The sequence below is a fragment of the Amblyraja radiata genome, chromosome 38 (assembly GCF_010909765.2).
Source record: "Amblyraja radiata isolate CabotCenter1 chromosome 38, sAmbRad1.1.pri, whole genome shotgun sequence".
Taxonomy (NCBI): domain Eukaryota; kingdom Metazoa; phylum Chordata; class Chondrichthyes; order Rajiformes; family Rajidae; genus Amblyraja; species Amblyraja radiata.
Genome location: NC_045993.1, coordinates 13,216,348 through 13,234,710, shown reverse-complemented (window position 1 = coordinate 13,234,710; position 18,363 = coordinate 13,216,348). Strand labels below are relative to the sequence as shown.

The following is an 18,363-nucleotide window of genomic DNA, read 5'->3' as shown; positions in this document are numbered from 1 at the left end:
TAAATTTCAACCAGGGCTCCAACAATTTCCTCTTTAGTTTCCCGCAATGTCCTCGGATATATCTGATCAGGTCCCGGAGATTTGTCTACCTTCAAACACGACAGTACCTTCAGTACTTCCTCGATGGTAACACTGACAACTCTCAGGACACTTCCATTGACTGCTCCAAATTCCTCCATCCTACTGTCTCCTTGGTAAATACAGAGGAGAAATACTCATTGAGGACCTTGCCCATCTCCTGTTGCTCCACACAGATGTGACTGCTAGGATTCCTGAGAGGTCCCATTCTCTCTCTAGTTACCATTTTCCCCCCTTATGTATTTATAAAATCTTTTGGGATTGTTGCTACCCACCAGAGCTCTCTCCTGGCCCCTTTTTGCCCTTCTGATCTCCTTTTTCAGTTTACTCCTTAGTTCTCAAAACTCCTCCAGGGATGCACTTGATCCCAGCTGCCTATACCTGTCCCATGCATCCTTCTTGTTTTTGACCAATGCCTCAATTTCCCTCATCAGCCAAGCTTCCTTACATTTGCCTGCTTTGCTCAAACGGGGACGTACATATGCTGAGCTTTCGTCAGCACACTTAAAAACATCCCACTCTGCCCATGTTCCTTTCCCCTCTAATAAACCTGCTCCAGTCAACTTGAGCGAGACTTTCTCTCATGTACTCAAAGTTGGCCTTACCCCAGTTGTGCATTTTAACAAGTGGACCCCCTCCGTCCCTACCCATAACTATATTAAACCTAATCGTCCTGTAGTCACTGGACCCAAAAGGCTCCTCCACACACACTTCATTAACTTGCCTTTCCCAATTTCCCAATACTAGATCCAGCGTTGCCCTCTCACGTGTGGGGGCCTCCACATACTGTTTAAGAAAGCTCTCCTGAACACTTTTGAGGAATTGCACCACATTTAAATCCTTCACGCTATGATTTTCCCAGTCTATATTGGGAAAGTTAAAATCCCCTACTACAACAACCTTATTTGACCTGCAGCTGACTGCAATCTCCTGGTACATTTGTTCTTCTAATTCCCGTTGACTATTCGGGGGTCTGTAGTACACCCGCAACGAGGCGATCATCCCTTTCTTGTTCCTCAGCTCCACCCATATAGCTTCACTAGACGAACCGTCCGTAATGTCACCTCTGAACACAGCCGTGACATCCACCTTAACCAACAATGCAACCCCCCCCCTCCTCTTTTTCCCCTCACCCCTGTCTGTCCTGAAGCTCCTGTACCCCGGGAACATTGATCTGCCAGTCCTGCCCTTCCCTTAACCAGGTTTCAGTCATGGCTACAACGTCCCAGTCGCTCGTACCTATCCATGCCCTCAGCTCATCTGCCTTACCCGTCAGGCCCCTTTACGTGCAGTTTAAACCAACCCTCCTTCCTCGTTCTCTGCCTTTCACCTGCCTATTCTGTCCACTAACCTTCCCCACATCACCCTCCACACCAACTTCTAGCCTCTCACGTGTCTGTCCTGTATGAGATCCCCCCCCCCCCCCGCCCCCCGCCCTAGGGACAATTTACAATTAAACTAAACCAATCAACCTACAAACCTGTACGTCTTTGGAGTGTGGGAGGAAACCGGAGGTACCGGGAAAAACCCACTCAGGCCATGGGGAAACATACAAACTCTGAACAGACAGCACTCGTAGTCAGGATGGAATCTGGGTCTCTGCCGCTGTAAGCGTTGTAAGGCATTGTCGGCTACAGTGAGAATGGGCTGTTCTATGGTGAGTGTACCTGTAACAGTGAGAGTGGGCTGTTCTGTGGTGGGTTTATCGGGGGTTCAGTGTGACTGGGTGTCCTGTGGGAGGGTGTGTTCAGTACAGAGGTGGGGAGGAGATGGAGGAGGCAGCGGGGATGGGTGTATTTGCTTCAGTTGACCAGGTGGAGGAAGGGAGTCTGTGGATCCCAGGAGCACGTACCTGGACAGAGTAAAGACATCGATCAAGGAGATAGCCGTTGTTAACTGGTACCAGGCTGTGCCCAACCACCAGTACACCAGGGGCAGAGCTTTTCCTGCAAGAGACAGGAACACAACATTAGACAACGTTGGGCCCTGATGCTTCCCATCAGTGGAAGCGGAGAGAGTTCCGTCTCTGACCAGAGAGTATCAGACCCACTGATACTGTGGAACCATGTCAGGCTGAGAGACCTTCTCCCCTGCAGGGACCACCACAGAAAGTCCACCGCAAGGTGGTGGCAGGAGAACCCAGGGGAGCTATAGGGCACCCGAGAAAAAAAAATAGGTCGCAGGGATATCGATGGGACAACAGCACTCCAGAGGCCACATAGGGCCGAATGGCCTCCTTTTGTGTCCAGACTAAATAAACGGGAGATTGTCAATGACACTTCCACCGAGCAGGGATTATCACCTTTCAACACAGAGAGATTGCCTGGGTTGTGGGTGGATAGCAGCCCCCTCTGTCCCAGTCAATCTTATCCCACAACCAACATGGGCAAAGATAGACACATAAAGCTGGAGTAACTCAGCGGGAAAGGCAGCATCTCTGGAGAAAAGGAATAGGTGACGTTTCGGGTCGAGACCCTTCTTCAGACAGAGTCAGGGGAAAGGGAAACAAGCGATATAGACGGTGATGTAGAGAGATATGGAGCAAATGAATGAACGATATGCAAAAAAGTAACAAGGATGAAGGAAACAGGTCCATTGTTGGTTGGCTGTGGGCTCGGTGTTAACGAATGATACAGACAATGAAACTCACCAGGACGACAGTGATAACTAGTACAACGACTAAGGAGGGGGAGGGACGGAGAGAGGGTAGTGAAGTTAGAGAAATCTAGATTTATTGAACATGGGCGTCTGCTCATCACCACAATGCTGTGTGCGAGCTTGGCCACGGTCCACCACTGTTACACTACATTTCAAAAGCATCCTCGGTGCCACACAGCTGGGGAAATCTAAAGGAGATCCTATTCTTTCATCACCCCAGTGACCCTGGAGCACAAACCAGGCCTCCCTTAGGTGTTACAACATGACTTCAGTCGGGATCGAGTAACCGAGCATTGACAGTCAGTCGTCTCTTGACTCTATGGTCCTCTCAGCAACTCACCACTCATCTCAGTGAGTGACCCAGTCAGGCTGAGGGAACACACTGGAGGACCAAGCTGGAACCCTCCGCACTGACTGTGGTCCTAGGCTGCATGAACAACACAGCACTGGGGACCAGGCCTTCTGCAAACCCTGGTTGTTTAAGGAGGGAGCAGCGGGCTCTACCTCACCACTGGGTCCAGTATCAGCAGGGCACTGGTTGACTGGAGCAGAGTTTTGGGGACATGGACCACAGAAGAGGGAAGATTAGTAATGCAGGTACCTGGAGACAGCAGCGAGATCCAGCCCCACAGCTTGGCAAGGGGAGAGAACGATTCAGAGTAGGCCAAACCTGGGGGGTGGGAAAGAACAGCAAGATGTCAACAACGCAAACTTCTCTCTCAAGGTTTACAATGTTCAAAGGGCCACGTAGCCCAATGTTTGTACTGCTGTTCACAAAGGCACCATGAAACTGATTGGCCCACGGCTCAACTGTTAGTGTCCAGGGATCGCTGATCGGTGCCGACTCGGTGGGCCGAAGGGCCTGTTTCCATGCTGTATCTCTAAACTAAACTAAAGGAAGGAAGTCAAAAGCCTAAGATAGACACAAAGTTCTAGAGTAACTCAGCGGGTCAGGCAGCATCTCTGTCTGAAAAAGGATGGGTGACGTTTCGGGTCGGGACCCTTCTTCAGACTTCAAGCCTAAGAATTGATTTAGACAGAATTGCAGTAAAGAGTAATTTGGAAAAGTTAGGACTCCTCTCAGAACAGAGAAGGTAAAAGAGATGACCTATCAAACGTTGAAGATTGTAGCAGGGTTCTACACGAGAAAGGTTTTGCTATTGAGGGATCAATAAACAGAGGTCACAGACTCAATACTGACAGGATGCAGAATATTCTCTCCAAAACGCTGCAGGAAGTGGATTCATTCATGAATTTAAGTGGATGGATACACAGGGTGTTGCTGCTGATACCACCTGGAGATTGCAATGGAACGATGCTCTTTAGCAGAAGCTGCATCACTTTCCACACCTTGGTGAACAGGCGCTAAGCAGGGGGAGTTTGTGTCGTCAAATGGCAGCACACTATTTTTTGTGTTTGTTTTTTTGTGTGTACATATGTGTGTGTGAATGAATGGCGATTAGCTGCCCCAAACAACAGCTCTGTCCCCCTGATGTAACCCAGCATCTGGGAAATCTACAATCCTGTACAACAGGTTCAGCTCCTGCCCAGTGTCAATACAATACAATACAATACGGTTTATTTGTCACATTGCACATAAAGTGCAAGTGAAATGAATATGTCAGCAGCGGTACAATGATAAAGAACACACACAAAAACACAATAAAACTTTAACATAAACATCCACCACAGCATTCATCACTGTGGTGGAAGGCACACAATTTGGCCAGTCCTCCTCCATTTTCCCCCGTGGTCGGGACCTCAACCCTCCGCAGCCGTTGCTGCGGGCGTCCAGATGGTAAAAGGACAAGGTACAAGTCCAGGTAAGTCCAGGATCGGCTCTTCCCCACCGGAGACCGCGGCTTTAAGTTGGTGTAGGCCGCAGGCCAGCAGTCGAGATTTAAAGTTCCAGCCAGAAGCACCGCAGACCGCAGGGCCGGCGGTCGAAGCTCCCCTCCAGGGGTGATGGTAAGTCGCCACCGCACCCGCGGTAGAAGTTGGCCGCGGTAGAAGTTGGTAGAAGTCAGTCCACGGCCCACTCACCCACCCACAGCCCACCTCACTAACAGCCCCTCACCTGCCCCAGTAACGGACCCTCACACCCCCCCCCCCCCCCACCGTCAGCCCGCTTACATGTCCCTCTCCACCTTCCCAGTAACAGCACATGCACCCACCCCATGTCCCGACACCCGCGCCTTGTAATAGCCCACTCAACCTCACCCTGCCCCAGCAATGGGGTGTTCACCCCCCCCCCCTCCACACACCCCCCCCCACAACCCCCAACATCCTCCACTCACCCACCCCACCCCCCAACATCCTCCACGCACCCACCCTGTCAGAGGCGGACTGGGTCTAAAAATATTGGTTGCCAGGAGACAAAAGGGGCCCACTTCATCAGAGGCCCACTTGATATAGGGGCCCACTTGCCATCGGGCAAGCTGACATCCTGGCCAATCCGCCACTGCACCCTGTCCACATCTTAGCAACATCCCCAATTCACCCAGTGCCCACGCCCAACATCTACCACCCACCCACCTTGTCCCCACCCAGGTTACATCCTCCACTCACCAACCCACCTTGTCCATGCCCTAGTAACTGCCCCCATCCATCTGCCCCACCCTAGTAACATCTCCCACCCACCCTGTCCCCACACTTTTCATTTCATTTCACTGCACATCTCGTATGTGCATGTGACAAATAAACTTGACTTGACCTCCCACCCTCTCATCCACCAACCACAATAAGTGCCCGCTCAGCTGCCCCACTGCCCAGCTTCAATATGAAATCCCTAAAGCCTCTGTTCCAGCCCCAGCCAGTGTGTCCTCTCTGCCGACAGTGCAACGTGCCGCGCATTAGCTGTTCAGGATGAGGGACGTGGGGGGGGGGGGTGAGATGATGAACGTTCCACTTACCCTGCCGCTCATCCTCGGAGGAGTAGCCAGATGTGGACGACAAGTGGATGTCGGAGGAAGTGGAAGGCTCTGTCATAATCCCCATCCTGCCATTCGCTCTGTTGAATTTCTCTTCATACCTGTCCTCAAAGCTGGACGGCCCTGTGACTGCTGGATGCCAGATACAGATTACCGAGGCAAGTCATCACAGGAAAATATTACAGCACCCCATATTTCACTTGGACACCTTGCAACCCAACGATATGATGTTGACCTCTCTAACCAAGTAACCCTTGTTTTCCCCCTCTCTCTCTCTCCATCCCTCCACCATCCTAGCTCTCTGGCCAGTTTAACTGTCCTCCTGATTACATTTTATCTTTGTATGCTTCGTTGTCAACTTCCCCTAGCTAACAATGTTCTATTCTACATTTTCCTTCATCTTCGTCCGCTTTGATCTCTCGTTTTCGCACCTTACCCTTCCAGATCTCCCTCTCCCCTGACTAAGTCTGAAGAAGGGTCTCGATCGAAACGTCACCCATTCTTTCTCTCCAGAAATGCGTTTGACGGCACTGGGCCTGTACTCGCTGTAGTTTAGAAGAATGAAGGGGGACCTCATTGAAACTTACTGAAAAGTTTGGATAGAGTGGATGTGGAGAGGATGTTTCAACTTGTGGGAGAGTCAAGGACTAGAGTTCATAGCCTCAAAATTAAACCATGCTCCTTTAGGAAGGAGATAAGGAGGAATGTATTTAGTCAGAGGGTGGTGAATCTGTGGCATTCTTTACCACAGAAGGCTGTGGAGGCCAAGTCTGGATATTTTTAATGCAGAGATAGATTCTTAATTAGTATGGGTGTCAGGGGTTATGGGGAATAGGCAGGAGAATGGGGTTAGGAGGGAAAGATAGATCAGCCATGATTGAATGGCGGAGTAGACTTGATGGGACGTATGGACTAATTCTGCTCCTATCATTTATGACCTCATGCTGCCTGTCCCGCTGAGTTACTCCAGCATTTTGTGTTTATCTTCAGTGTAAACCAGCATCTGCAGTTCCTTCCTATAAAGGAAGGTATAATCCCTCGCCTGTCAGTAACTGCAGCTCGGTGTCGGTCACCTCCTACCACCAGGGGGCATCAGACCCCGACCCAGCGCTCCCCACAGTAACTGAACCGTGTGTGTTACCACACACAGGCCCCACAGCAGAGCGGCAGTGCGCCCCTCTCCTGTCCGCCCGCCCGCCTCCCAGCACCCGGCGGGATGGGCAAAGTCTCACAGCAGCTGTGCGATGATCGCTGGTCAGTGCGGACTCGGTGGGGCAAAGGGCTCGTTTCCAACTAAAACTGAGATACTGCAGCACGAGTCTCCGACGTGCACCAGTGATCGCGGTACTTTAAACCAAGGAGAAGCCCTTAACCAGTCTGTTGGAGGGAAGGGTTAAGGCTTTAAGAACACTGCCGTCAAAAGGTCATAAGTTATAGGAGCAGAATTAGGCCATTCGGCCCATCAAGTCTACTCCGACATTCCATCATGGCTGATCTATCTCTCCCTCCTAACCCCATTCTCCTGCCTTCTCCCCGTAACCCATGTACTAATCAAGAATCTATCTATCTCTGCCTTAAAAATATCCACTGACTTGGCCACCACAGCCTTCCGTGGCAATGAATTCCACTGATTCACCACCCTCTGACTAAAGAAATGTGCCGGTGCCCTGCTTCCACCCCCGCGCTGCCCTCCCCGGACACGTACCGACGGGCTCCTGCCAGCCGCTGCTGCTGCTGCCGCCGAGGTGCAGAGAGCGCTTGGAGGCGTTGCTGACGTTGCTACTCAGACTGTTGACCGAACTGTTGGACGCCGAACGTTTGACGCCAGGCGCAGGCCCCGGCCGCTTGCTGTTTGACCTTTTCTTGTGCAACCTGAAACGATAAAGGGCAACGATTTAGGGTGGAGGCAGACCAGGACTGCGAAAGAGAAGCAGCAACTTCTGTGAAATTGGCACAGCAATCCAAAACACATTGTGGGTATGGGTTATAAAAATAGAAAATAGATGCAGGCGTAGGCCATTCAGCCCATGGAGCCAGCCTCATTCAATATGATCATGGCTGATCATCCACAATCGGTACCCCGTTCCTGTTTTCTCCCCATATCCCTTGATTCCGCTAGCCCTAAAAGCTCCATCTAACTCTCTTTTGAATGCATCCAGTGAATCGGCCTCCACTGCCTTCTGTGGCATAGAATAGTAACGAGACCTTACCAGTTTGAAGTTTGATCTTTATTTTATGAGGAGTAACGTTGAGGGATTACGTGAAGAACCCGCCAGGACGCATGCGTGTCATTCTTCAAAGCATCGGTGTGAAATGACAGATAACAGTAATGAACTGAACATAGTAAGATTAGAGAACAGGATACCAGTTGAACTTTATGATTGAGGGTGGGAGCGGAGGGCACGTAATCCCTCAACGTTACTCCTCATAAAATAAAGATCAAACTTCAAACTGGTAAGTTCTCGTTTAATCTTACTATTTTACTTCGGAGTCACGTGAGTGACTACGTGAAGATTTCAAAGCTCTGTGATTTCATGCCGTGGAAACGAGTCCATGCCTCACATCTGCCTTAATTGACTAAGGGAGGAAATTGTGTTAACATATTCAAACATGAATCTGACATTGAAAAACCATGATGAATTTATTAACAACAAAATTATAGCCCCTGTCTTATGGGGTAAATCATGATACAGAACTTAAAATTGATTCTGCAAATGTCACAGGTTTAACCACTGGTTTATTGTAGTATTGTTGAAACGTTTTTTCCTTTGACCATCCTGCTGTCCCCAGGATTTGGTCCATAGGTACGTTCAATTCCATTGCTGCCGATGTAGCTGCAGCCCTGGTGGAATGAGATTTGAATATGTTAGTATCCACCCCAGCGGTTGTTAAAACCTGTTTCAGCCATCTGGAAATTGTTTGAACCGATACCCTATTATGGGGCTGTTTGTGGCTGATCAGTAATGCCATCTCATTGCCTCTGAGCTGTTTGGTGTTCTCTATGTATAATAATAAATGTCTCATAATGCATAGACGATCATCTATTGGGTATGCTCTAAATTCTATTTTGAGGCCTGACGATCCCGGTCTGTTCTGTTTAAATCGTGGATGTAAAAAGTTATATTTCTCGTTGAAGAGGTCATATTATCCAGCCTTAATTTATGTAATGACTGAACTCTTTGTGCTGAGACCAAAGCCATCAGCATGACTATTTTGTGTGTTAGTCTTTGCAGGGACAGAGCTGTTGCTGGAGACCAATTCCTCAGTAACGCGAGGACAACACTCCCATCCCATATATGGGAGTACCTTGTCCTTGGGGGATTAATATAAAAAATTCCCCTCATAAGTTTGGTTACCAGGGGGTGAGTCCCGACAGAATGACGCTCTGATCCTTGCCACAGATATGCTGAAAGGGCACTTCTGGCGCAGTTAATGGCACTATAACTGAGCCCCTCATCATAATGGAGGCTAGCCAGGAATTCCAGAACAGAAGTTATGTTCGTCGTACTGTAAGTGATGTTGTTTCTAGAACAATATATTTCCCACTTCCTGATGTAGACCAGATATTGTTTCTTGGTGGACTGCCTGTGAGCCGCTGAGATTATGTTCAATGTTCGGTCCGTCAGTCCCAGGTCCAGAAGTGGTTTCTTTAGATTCTACAAATCAATAAATTTGTCCTATTATGGCATGGATGGCTTTCCCCCGTTACGGGATGAACCAACAAGTCTGGTCGTTTCGGAACGGTGATGCATGGTTCTAAAACCATATTGTGAATCACGGGGAACCATGGTTGAGTAGGCCAATCGGGCACTACCAAAATACCAGACGTCGAGTCTTGTTGTATTTTGCGTAATACCCGACTGATGAGGCAGAAAGGAGGGAATGCATAGAAAAACAATTTCCCCCATTGCAGCGAAAAGGCATCCATCGCTGATGCCCCAGGGTCTGGTTCCCAAGAAACATAGTTTGGCAACTGGTGATTAAGCCGAGATGCAAATAGATCGATATCTGGTGTTCCGTACCGTGCTACAATATCAGCAAACACTTTGTGGTCCAACATCCATTCGATGTTGTCATTGAATTTGCGTGACCTGGTGTCTGCCACTGAATTGAGGTTACCTGGTAGGTAACTAGCTGATATCCAAATATTTTTCCGAATACACCATTGCCAAATTGTGTTAGCCAGATTATCACATGATACCGATTTGATTCCACCCATATAGTTAATATATGCCACCACGGTGGTGTTATCAATCTGTAGTCTAACATGCTGGTGATGCATTCCTGAACAGTATGATTTTAGACCATAGAACGCACCCAACATTTCCAAGTAGTTTATGCCAAGTGTCTGAAGTAATGATGCCTCCTGTGCATTCCATCTACCTCCACAGCTGGAGATGGAATTAGTAGCACCCCAACCATGAGCACTGGCATCAGTTTGTAGCACCACTGAAGGGTTGCTGACAATGATAGGGCTGGAACAATGCCGAATGTTATCCCTCCACCATTGTAATTCCGTAATTGCTTTGATTGGTAGCTTCATTGGCCTATCGAAATGACCAGTATTGATTTTGAGTGCTTGTACCTTTGCCCTTTGTAAATTTTGGTAATACAAAGGTCCAAACTGTGTGGCTGGAAAAGCAGCCACAATTTTGCCAATTACCCTTGCTACCAATCTAATAGATGGTTCACTGATGTCAATGAGGTTGTTGCAGGCCTCAGTTAAGACTGTAGCCTTGTCCTTTGGTAAAGTCACCGACATGTGAACTGAGTCAATTGTGAACCCCAAGTAATCCATAGTGGTGGAAGGCGTTAGCTGGATGGATAATAAACCCCAGTTTCTCAAACAATTGTTTGGTGGCTGATACAGCTAGTTTGGCTAATTCCAAAGTTTTGCCCACAATTAATATGTCATCTAGGTAAGCCATGACCATACGTTTTTGTTTCCGAAGAAACGCTAGGGCTGGTTTCAAGATTTTGGTAAATAGTCTGGGGGCGGATGTTAAACCATTGGGTAGAGCTCTATACTGCCAGACCTGCCCCATCCAGTTAAATTTTAAATAACGTCTGTGATCCGTTCGTATAGGCACCGAATAGTAAGCATCTTTTAAATCGATGCAAGCCATGAAGTAGCCTTTGGAAATCAATTGTTTGGCAGTAACAAAGGTTTCCATTTTGAAATGAATATACTGCACAAATGTATTCAATTTGGTCAAATCTATGATGATGCGGCAACCACCATCTTTTTTGTTTTTTGTAAAGATATTTGACACGAATTCCAGAGAATCGTGTTGGGTTTTTCAATAACCCCCTTAGTATAAAGTCTCACCAGTTCAGCATGCGCTTCCAGTTTTTCTTGTCGTGAAAGCACGAACGTTCGGTTCGGTACATGCTGAACTGGGGGATAGTTTTTGTGCACAAATTCAATTGTATATCCCTGAATACTATTTAGGATATAAGTGTCAGTAGTTATTGCACTCCATGCCTCCCAAAAAAAATGTAATCTACCACCAATTTGTGTATTATTTACACTTTCTGTTTTTTGGAAGGAACCAGACCCACCTACCTCCATGGTTACCAGTGGAAGGTTTGTTTCTTCCTGTGCAGTCGCCGTACAGGTTGAGGCGCCGGAGTCTGGGTTTGGGGTTAGCGCATCTTCCACGAAGGCCGGTCTGGGCTAAAAAAGACCGCTGTCGTGTATGCCCGGCCTTTGAGCTTTCACCAGCTTCTGTATGTCTTGCTCTGCTGGTGGGTGCATAAGGGTGCTGTCTTTGTATGTAGGAGGTCCTTCCTGTTGCCGCCTTTATGAGCCCCAGGGTTTTAGCCTCCTCATCGAGCTCTTTTACCTGTTTTGACAGGTTTCCCCCAAATAGTAGTATTGGTGGCTTAGTATCTCCAGGTTTGCACAGCCCTGCAAACTTTGGGTTTAAGGCTGGGCGGATGGCGTTCTTCCTGAGACTATTGATCTCATACTGCGTATTGCAGAATAATGCCAGTGCGTCTTGCTGTTGTTCTGACATCTCTTTCCCATCCACTGTGCGAGCAAATGCTGTGATCCCCGCTGTCAACAATTTTAGGATTTTCTGAAGCTTTACATCCTGGCTTCTGACTCCCGCTCCAATGTGTTTCCAGATACAACTGTTCACCACGGGAACATTGAGGGATACACAATTTGCCATTACAGCCTGTTCCTGTAGTTGTTTGAATGATAGGAAGTCAATGCTGGATGCTAGTTCTAATTGTTGTCCAGTCTGGTCTGGCTGTACAAACTTGGACACCATTTCCAGGAGATTTTCTTCTTCTTGCACCCCCTGCACACTGGTTGTCTGTTCAGCAAACCCCCCTTCAGAGCCAGCCCAGAATTGGCTCCCAGTACTCCCCTCTGTCGAGGGAGATGCACTGTGCAGCCCTGGGTAAGGTGCTGCCATGGGTGTTTTATATGACCCATGGTGACTAGCCTTCATCTCCCGGAGTCTGTCACGGTGGAGCATCTGCTCCATAAGCCGCTCCATTCGGCTCCAGCGATCACGGTCGCTGGCCGCCCGCGGCATTTCCTCAAAGTCGGACTCGTCTGAGTCAACGGCTCTGTTAGTCTTCCGTTTTGCCTTCCCGCCCGGCCGTGGTGTTGATCTGGCCGGTGCGGGGGCCAAGTCGGGCACAGCTGATCCCACTACCGGTGATTCTGGTGCCGTCAGCCGCTGCTGGCTGCCCGCAACTCCGCGGTCCTCCCCAGCCAGCTTAGATGCAGCCCTTGTAGACTTCTTTGGTTTGTCCATAGTTTCCCCTTCCTGTGAAACAGTACGGGAAACAAACAACGACCGCAGAGTAATTCACTTACCTGCAGGTCTCGGTTTTAAACTTACCGCTGCGGGGGAACGCTCCACCCCGCCTGTCGTTTCGCAATGCGTGAAGCGATATGACACGCATGCGTCCTGGCGGGTTCTTCACGTAGTCACTCACGTGACTCCGAAGTAAAATTCCACACATTCACAACTCTAACGTTTCACCCAGAGAGTTGTGACATTATTGCTATGGAGGGAGTGCAGCGCAAGTTCACCAATTTAATTCCCGGGATGGCGGGACTGACATATGATGAAAGAACAGGTCGACTGGAATTGTATTCGTTGGTATTTAGAAGGATGAGAGGGTAATATATTGAAACATAACAATTTTTGGAGGATTGGACAAGGTAGTTGCAGGAAAAATGTTCCCGATGTTGGGGGAGTCCAGAACCCGGGGTCACATGTTAAGGCAATTTAGGACTGAGATGAGGAAAAACTTTTTCACCCAAAGATTTGTGATTCTGTGGAATTCTCTGCCACAGAAGGCACTGGAGGCCAATTCACTGGATTTTCAAGAGAAGTTAGATTTAGCTCTTAGTGCTAAGGGAATCAAGTGATATGGGGATAAAGCCAGAACGGGATACTGATTTTGGATGATCAGCCATGATCCTATTGAATGACGGTGCTAGCTCGAAGGACCGAATGGCCTACTCCTGCACTGATTTTCTATGTTTCAGACTGAGAGTAGGAAGAAGGGTCTCGCCCTGAAATGTCACCCATTGCTTCTATCAGAGATGCCGCCTGACCCGCTGAGTTCCTCCAGCATTTTGTGTCTACCTGCGGTATAAACCAGCATCCACAGTTACTCCCTACACTTTAAATCAGACTAGCTGGGTCAGGGTAGAGGTTACCGGCACTGTGGTTGAGCAGTGCTCAGGTTTCCAGATACCAGGGTGTAAGACGACTTTAATCATCGATGATGCAGGAGGCCATTCAGCCCATCTGTGCCAGTCAAGCAAAAACAACCCTGTCCGACCGCCTGCCACCCTGCAGGTCACGCACTGCAATACACGGCCAAGCGTGTTGAAGTTTCGCAGCAGCATCCCCTCTGTCCATTGTGACCACATCACTAAATATTCATTCATCGTACACATAGCCACTCACAGACAACCTTTTGGGTCGGCACAGTGGCACAGCGGGAGAGTTGCTGCCTCACAGCACCAGAGACCTGGGTTCAATCCTGACTACGGGTGCTGTCTCTACGGAGTTTGTACCTTCTCCCTGTGACTGCATGGGTTTTCTCCGAGTGCTCCAGTTTCCTCACACACTCCAAAGATGTACAGGTTTGTAGGATAATTGGCTACTGATAATTATAAATTGTCACTAGTGTGTGTAGCATAATGCTAGGTAATGCTAGCATATCTGTAGCCTCCTTTTGCTCCGGTATTTTATTTAATTCACATGTTTAATCAATAATGTTTTATTATTAATGTTTAATGTGTCATTCCTAACTGTCACTGTATGTCGTTGTATGTGAATACTTGGCCAATAAAATTATTGTTATGGGGTGACGACAGGTTGGTGCGGACTTGGTGGGCCAAAGGGCTTGTTTCCGCGCTGTATCTCTAAGGTTTAGGGGTCCCCCAATGGCCCTATTCGTTTCTTGATCATTCTGTTGCTCTTCGCGTACATTAAATATCTTTTGATTTTATTTGCCAAATATTTTCAAACCCTCCTTGCTTTCTGTAATTGTCACCTTTAATTTCTCTCCTACACTTCCTAAACTCTGCTGGCGTTTCTGCCCCATTAATCCCTCAGCGCCTGTCATAAGCAAAACACTGCTGTTGTGTGGGATTGGCCCTGCTCCAGCTTATTGCCCAGTGAAGCACTACACATAACAGGTCACAGGAAAGTACATGCGGAACATGATTTAGGATTATCCGACCTGCTTCCAAGCAAGATTAAAGCACTGAACAGCTTCAGCTTTTGCATTCAGCCAATCTTACACGGGTTGTAACTCTTCGTTATGTCCAGCAACAGTGCCACGTAATTGTCTCGACCTTTGGCTGTGCACCCCAGTGTTGGCACTGTTCCCGCTGGCCACGTGGTTGGCATCATATTCCAACTAACTGCAGGCTTCCTCTATCCCTCTCCTTCCTTTCCAGCCAACCTCCTGCCAACTGCACGGCTGCCTCTCCAGCTGCACCGCTCTGCTGCAACATTCCATCTCTTTCTATAATTTGGTCCTCACCCTAAAATGTCTTCTATGCTGTCTAACTGTTTAATCTCATAGGTGATAGGAGCAGAATTAGACCATGCAGGGAAATGTGAGTTGTTGCATTTTGGGAAGACTAACAAGGGCAGGACCTGCACAGTGAATGGTGCGGCTCTGGGGAACGTTGTAGAGCAGAGGGATCGAGGTGCATGGTTCCCTGAAGGTGGACTCACAGGTAGATCGTTGTCAAAAGGCTTTTGGCACATTGGCCTTCATCAGCCACAGTATTGAGTATAGAAGTTGGGAGGTCAAGTTGCAGTTGTATAAGACATTGGTGAGACCGCATTTAGAATATTGTGTTCAGTTCTGGGCACCATGTTATAGGAAAGATATTGTCAAGCTGGAACGGGTACAGAGAAGATTTACGAGGATGTTGCCAGGACTAGAGGGTGTGAGCTACAGGGAGATGTTTAGTAGGCTGGGACTCTATTTCTTGGAGCGCAGGAGGATGAGGGGTGATCGTATAGAGGTGCATAAGATCATCAGATTAGGCAGATGCACAGAGGCCTAATTTACACGCGGGTATTTTCAGAATAAAGCGTTCAAATTTATTGTTGACGGCACAGTCGCCGATCAGTTTAATTTACGTATTTTTGAATGATGTGCTGCTTTTCAAGCACGTAACTCTCCGTAAATCGTGAGGTGCCTGTACTCGTGCATTGTATGATTTGAGTGGATATTACGCAAGCTAAGCTCGGCATGGTGGCACAGCGGTAGAGTTGCTGCCTTAAGGGCCTGTCCCACTTACACAATTTATTTCGGGGACTGCCGGCACCCGTCACGGTCACAGCAGGTCGTCGAAAATTTTCAAACGTGTTGAAAATCCAGAGGCGACCAGAAAAGGATACGACTCTTTGGGTGACTACTCACGACCATGCAGGCGTCACGTGTCGACATGTCGCGGGGTGACGCCTGTATGGTCGAAAGTAGTCGCCCAAAGAGTCGTACCTTTTTCTGGTCGCCGCTGGATTTTCAACATGTTGAAAATTTTTGGCGACCTGCTGCGACTATGACGGGTGTCGGCAGTCGCTGCAAAAATGACGTAAGTGGGACAGGCCCTTTACAGCGCCAGGGACACAGGTTCCATTCTGACTATGGATGCTTGCCTGTACACAGTTTGTAAATTCTCACCGTGACCTGCATAGGGTTTCCCTGGGTGCTCAGGTTTCCTCCCACAGTCCAAAGATTTGTAGGTTAATTGGCTTGGCATAATTGTAAATTGTCCCTAGTGTGTCTGTGTGCGGGGATCGCTGATCGGCGCGGACTCTGTTTCCACGCTGTATCACTAAACTCCAAACTAAACGGTCCCAATCAGATTCTCAAAGATAGACACAAAGTGCGGGAGTAACTCAGCGGCAAGCCATGCGTAGACTGTCCGATTGTTTCGCTAAACACTTGCGCTCAGTCCGTCTTGGCCTATGCGATCTTTTGGTTGCCAAATACTTCAACTCCCTTTCCCATTCCCACACTGACCTTTCTGTCCTCGGCCTCCTCCAGTGTCAGAGTGAGGCCACACACATATTGGAGGATCAGCACCCCACATTTCGCTTGTGCAGCTCACCTCCCCAGTGGCATGAACATTGATTTCTCCAATTTCAAGTAGCTCCTGCATTCACTCCCTCCCCCACGCTGGTCATCCTACTAGTTCCACTGTTCGCATCCTTGTATCCCTGTCATTATCACCTCTTCCCCAGCCAACAATGGGCCATTGTGGGCTCCACCCTTCCTTGGTCATCTGTTGCAAGCCCCAGTTTGTTCTGTTTTTTTCCTACCTCTCGTTCCATCCCCCCTACTCTCAGTCTGAAGACAGGTTCCATCCTTATTCCCCAGAGATGCTGCCTGACCCACTGAGTTACTCCAGCACTTTGTATCTCAGTATAGATCAGCATCTACAGTTTATTTCTACCCAACCAGGGTCTCACTCTGTCCGACAGTTATTAGGGAGTTACAATTTGCTTCCAGTTTACCTTTGACCTTTTGTATCGCTAAGCTGAACAAAATGTTGACACCACCACTAAACACCTTTCCCTCCTGACAATCTGCTACCTTCCTAAATCCATTCCCCAAACTAAAGTCAAAAATGACTTATTCCAGGGATCAAGCTAGGAGATGATCCAGTCTGAGACAACGGTGTCAAGGCTATGGAGGAAGATGGAATCAGGGCACAATGCACTTGCCCACCATTAGCATAATGCTGCACCATGAACCTCCGAGAGCAGGCATCTTAAAACTGACAACAGCGTGCCTGGGCCCCAATAACAAACACAAGTTGCCACTCGTCATTGATTATGGTGGTGGCACCACATTATGGTGTTGCCGAGGCAACGCTACACCCCACGCTGCCTTGGCAAGGCCACCAGCACATTCAAGGACCAGTCACACACTCTGGCCACTCCTCCTTCTCCCCTTACCCATCGGGCATTATGCAATTATACAATTTATTTATTGTCATTTGAATCTCAAGTATGAAGTTCAAACTAAATTTGGTTTCTGCAGTCATACAACAAGAAAAGAACCAAGACACACAACCAACACAATTTACACAGACATCCATCACAGTGAATCTCCTCCTCACTGTGATGGAAGGCAAAGTCTTGCCTCTCCCCTGTGTTCCAGTCTTCTCCCGATGTTAAAGCCCCCGGAGGGCGATGGCAAGTCCCGCGGCCGTTAAGACCGTGCTGGGCGATGTAAGGCTCGGCTCCGGGTCTTAATGGTGTAGAAATGTGAAAACGCACACCTCCAGATTCAGAGACAGTTTCTTCCCAGCTGTTATCAGGCAACTGACCCATCCTACTAATATCCAGAGAGCAGTCCTGAACTACTATCTACCTCATTGGAGACCATCGGACTATCTTTAATCGGGCTTTACTGGCTTTATCTGGCACTAAACGCTATGCACCTTATCATGTATACTGTGAGTGGTTTGATTATATTCACATATAGTCTTTCCGCAGACTGGTTAGCACACAACAAAAGCTTTTTACTGTACCTCGATACATGTGACCAACAAACTAAACTAAAAGATGGCAGCAGAAATCTCACATGTAGGTGTATTAAGGAACTGCGGATACAGGTTTGACACAAAAAGCAGCAGTAACTCAGCGGGGCAGGCAGCATCTCTGGAGGGAATGAACAGTGATGTTTCGGGTCGAGACCCTACTTCAGACCGAGAGTCGGGAGAAAGGGAAACGAGAGATAGACGGTGATGTAGTGAAATATTGAACAAATGAATGAAAGCTTTGCAAACAAGTAAGAATGATAAAGGAAACAGGCTATTGTTAGCCGTTTACAAAGTGAGAATGTGAAGTTGGTGAGACTTGGGTGAGGGAGGGATGGAGATAGTTACTTGTCAGAGCTGGGAAGGGGAAGAAATTTGCTTCACATGGGGAAGAAATATCATGACTCTCTCTCTCTTCCTCCCCCTCCGCAAGGAAATGCAGATGCTGGTTTATTAAAAAAATCACAAAGTGCTGGAGTAACTCAGCGGGTCAGGCAACCCCTGCTCACGTTCCCTCCAACATCCCTCATGAGCTCATCAACCGAATGGCTTCATCAACAACGTATTGGCCTGGCAACCCTGTCCTTGGCCTATGGAAGATATACACATTCTATCATCCTCCACCTGAGATTCCAAGCAGGA

At 48.3% G+C, this 18,363-nt stretch overlaps 1 protein-coding gene across 3 annotated transcripts in view; it reads right to left on the bottom strand.

Moving 5' to 3' along the window:
* The window catches only part of sun2 (Sad1 and UNC84 domain containing 2), a 70,295-nt gene that overhangs the window by 39,466 nt on the left and 12,466 nt on the right, over window positions 1-18,363 (bottom strand). For 2 of the 3 annotated variants that reach the window (XM_033013548.1, XM_033013550.1), the window contains exons 3-6: window positions 7,372-7,538; window positions 5,649-5,798; window positions 3,338-3,406; window positions 1,931-2,024 (exon numbers count right to left, since the gene is read on the bottom strand). In XM_033013548.1, coding sequence (XP_032869439.1) covers window positions 1,931-2,024; window positions 3,338-3,406; window positions 5,649-5,798; window positions 7,372-7,538 — 480 coding nt within the window. The remainder of the gene's footprint in view (window positions 1-1,930; window positions 2,025-3,337; window positions 3,407-5,648; window positions 5,799-7,371; window positions 7,539-18,363) is intronic. The other variant, XM_033013549.1, reaches the window with a different exon arrangement.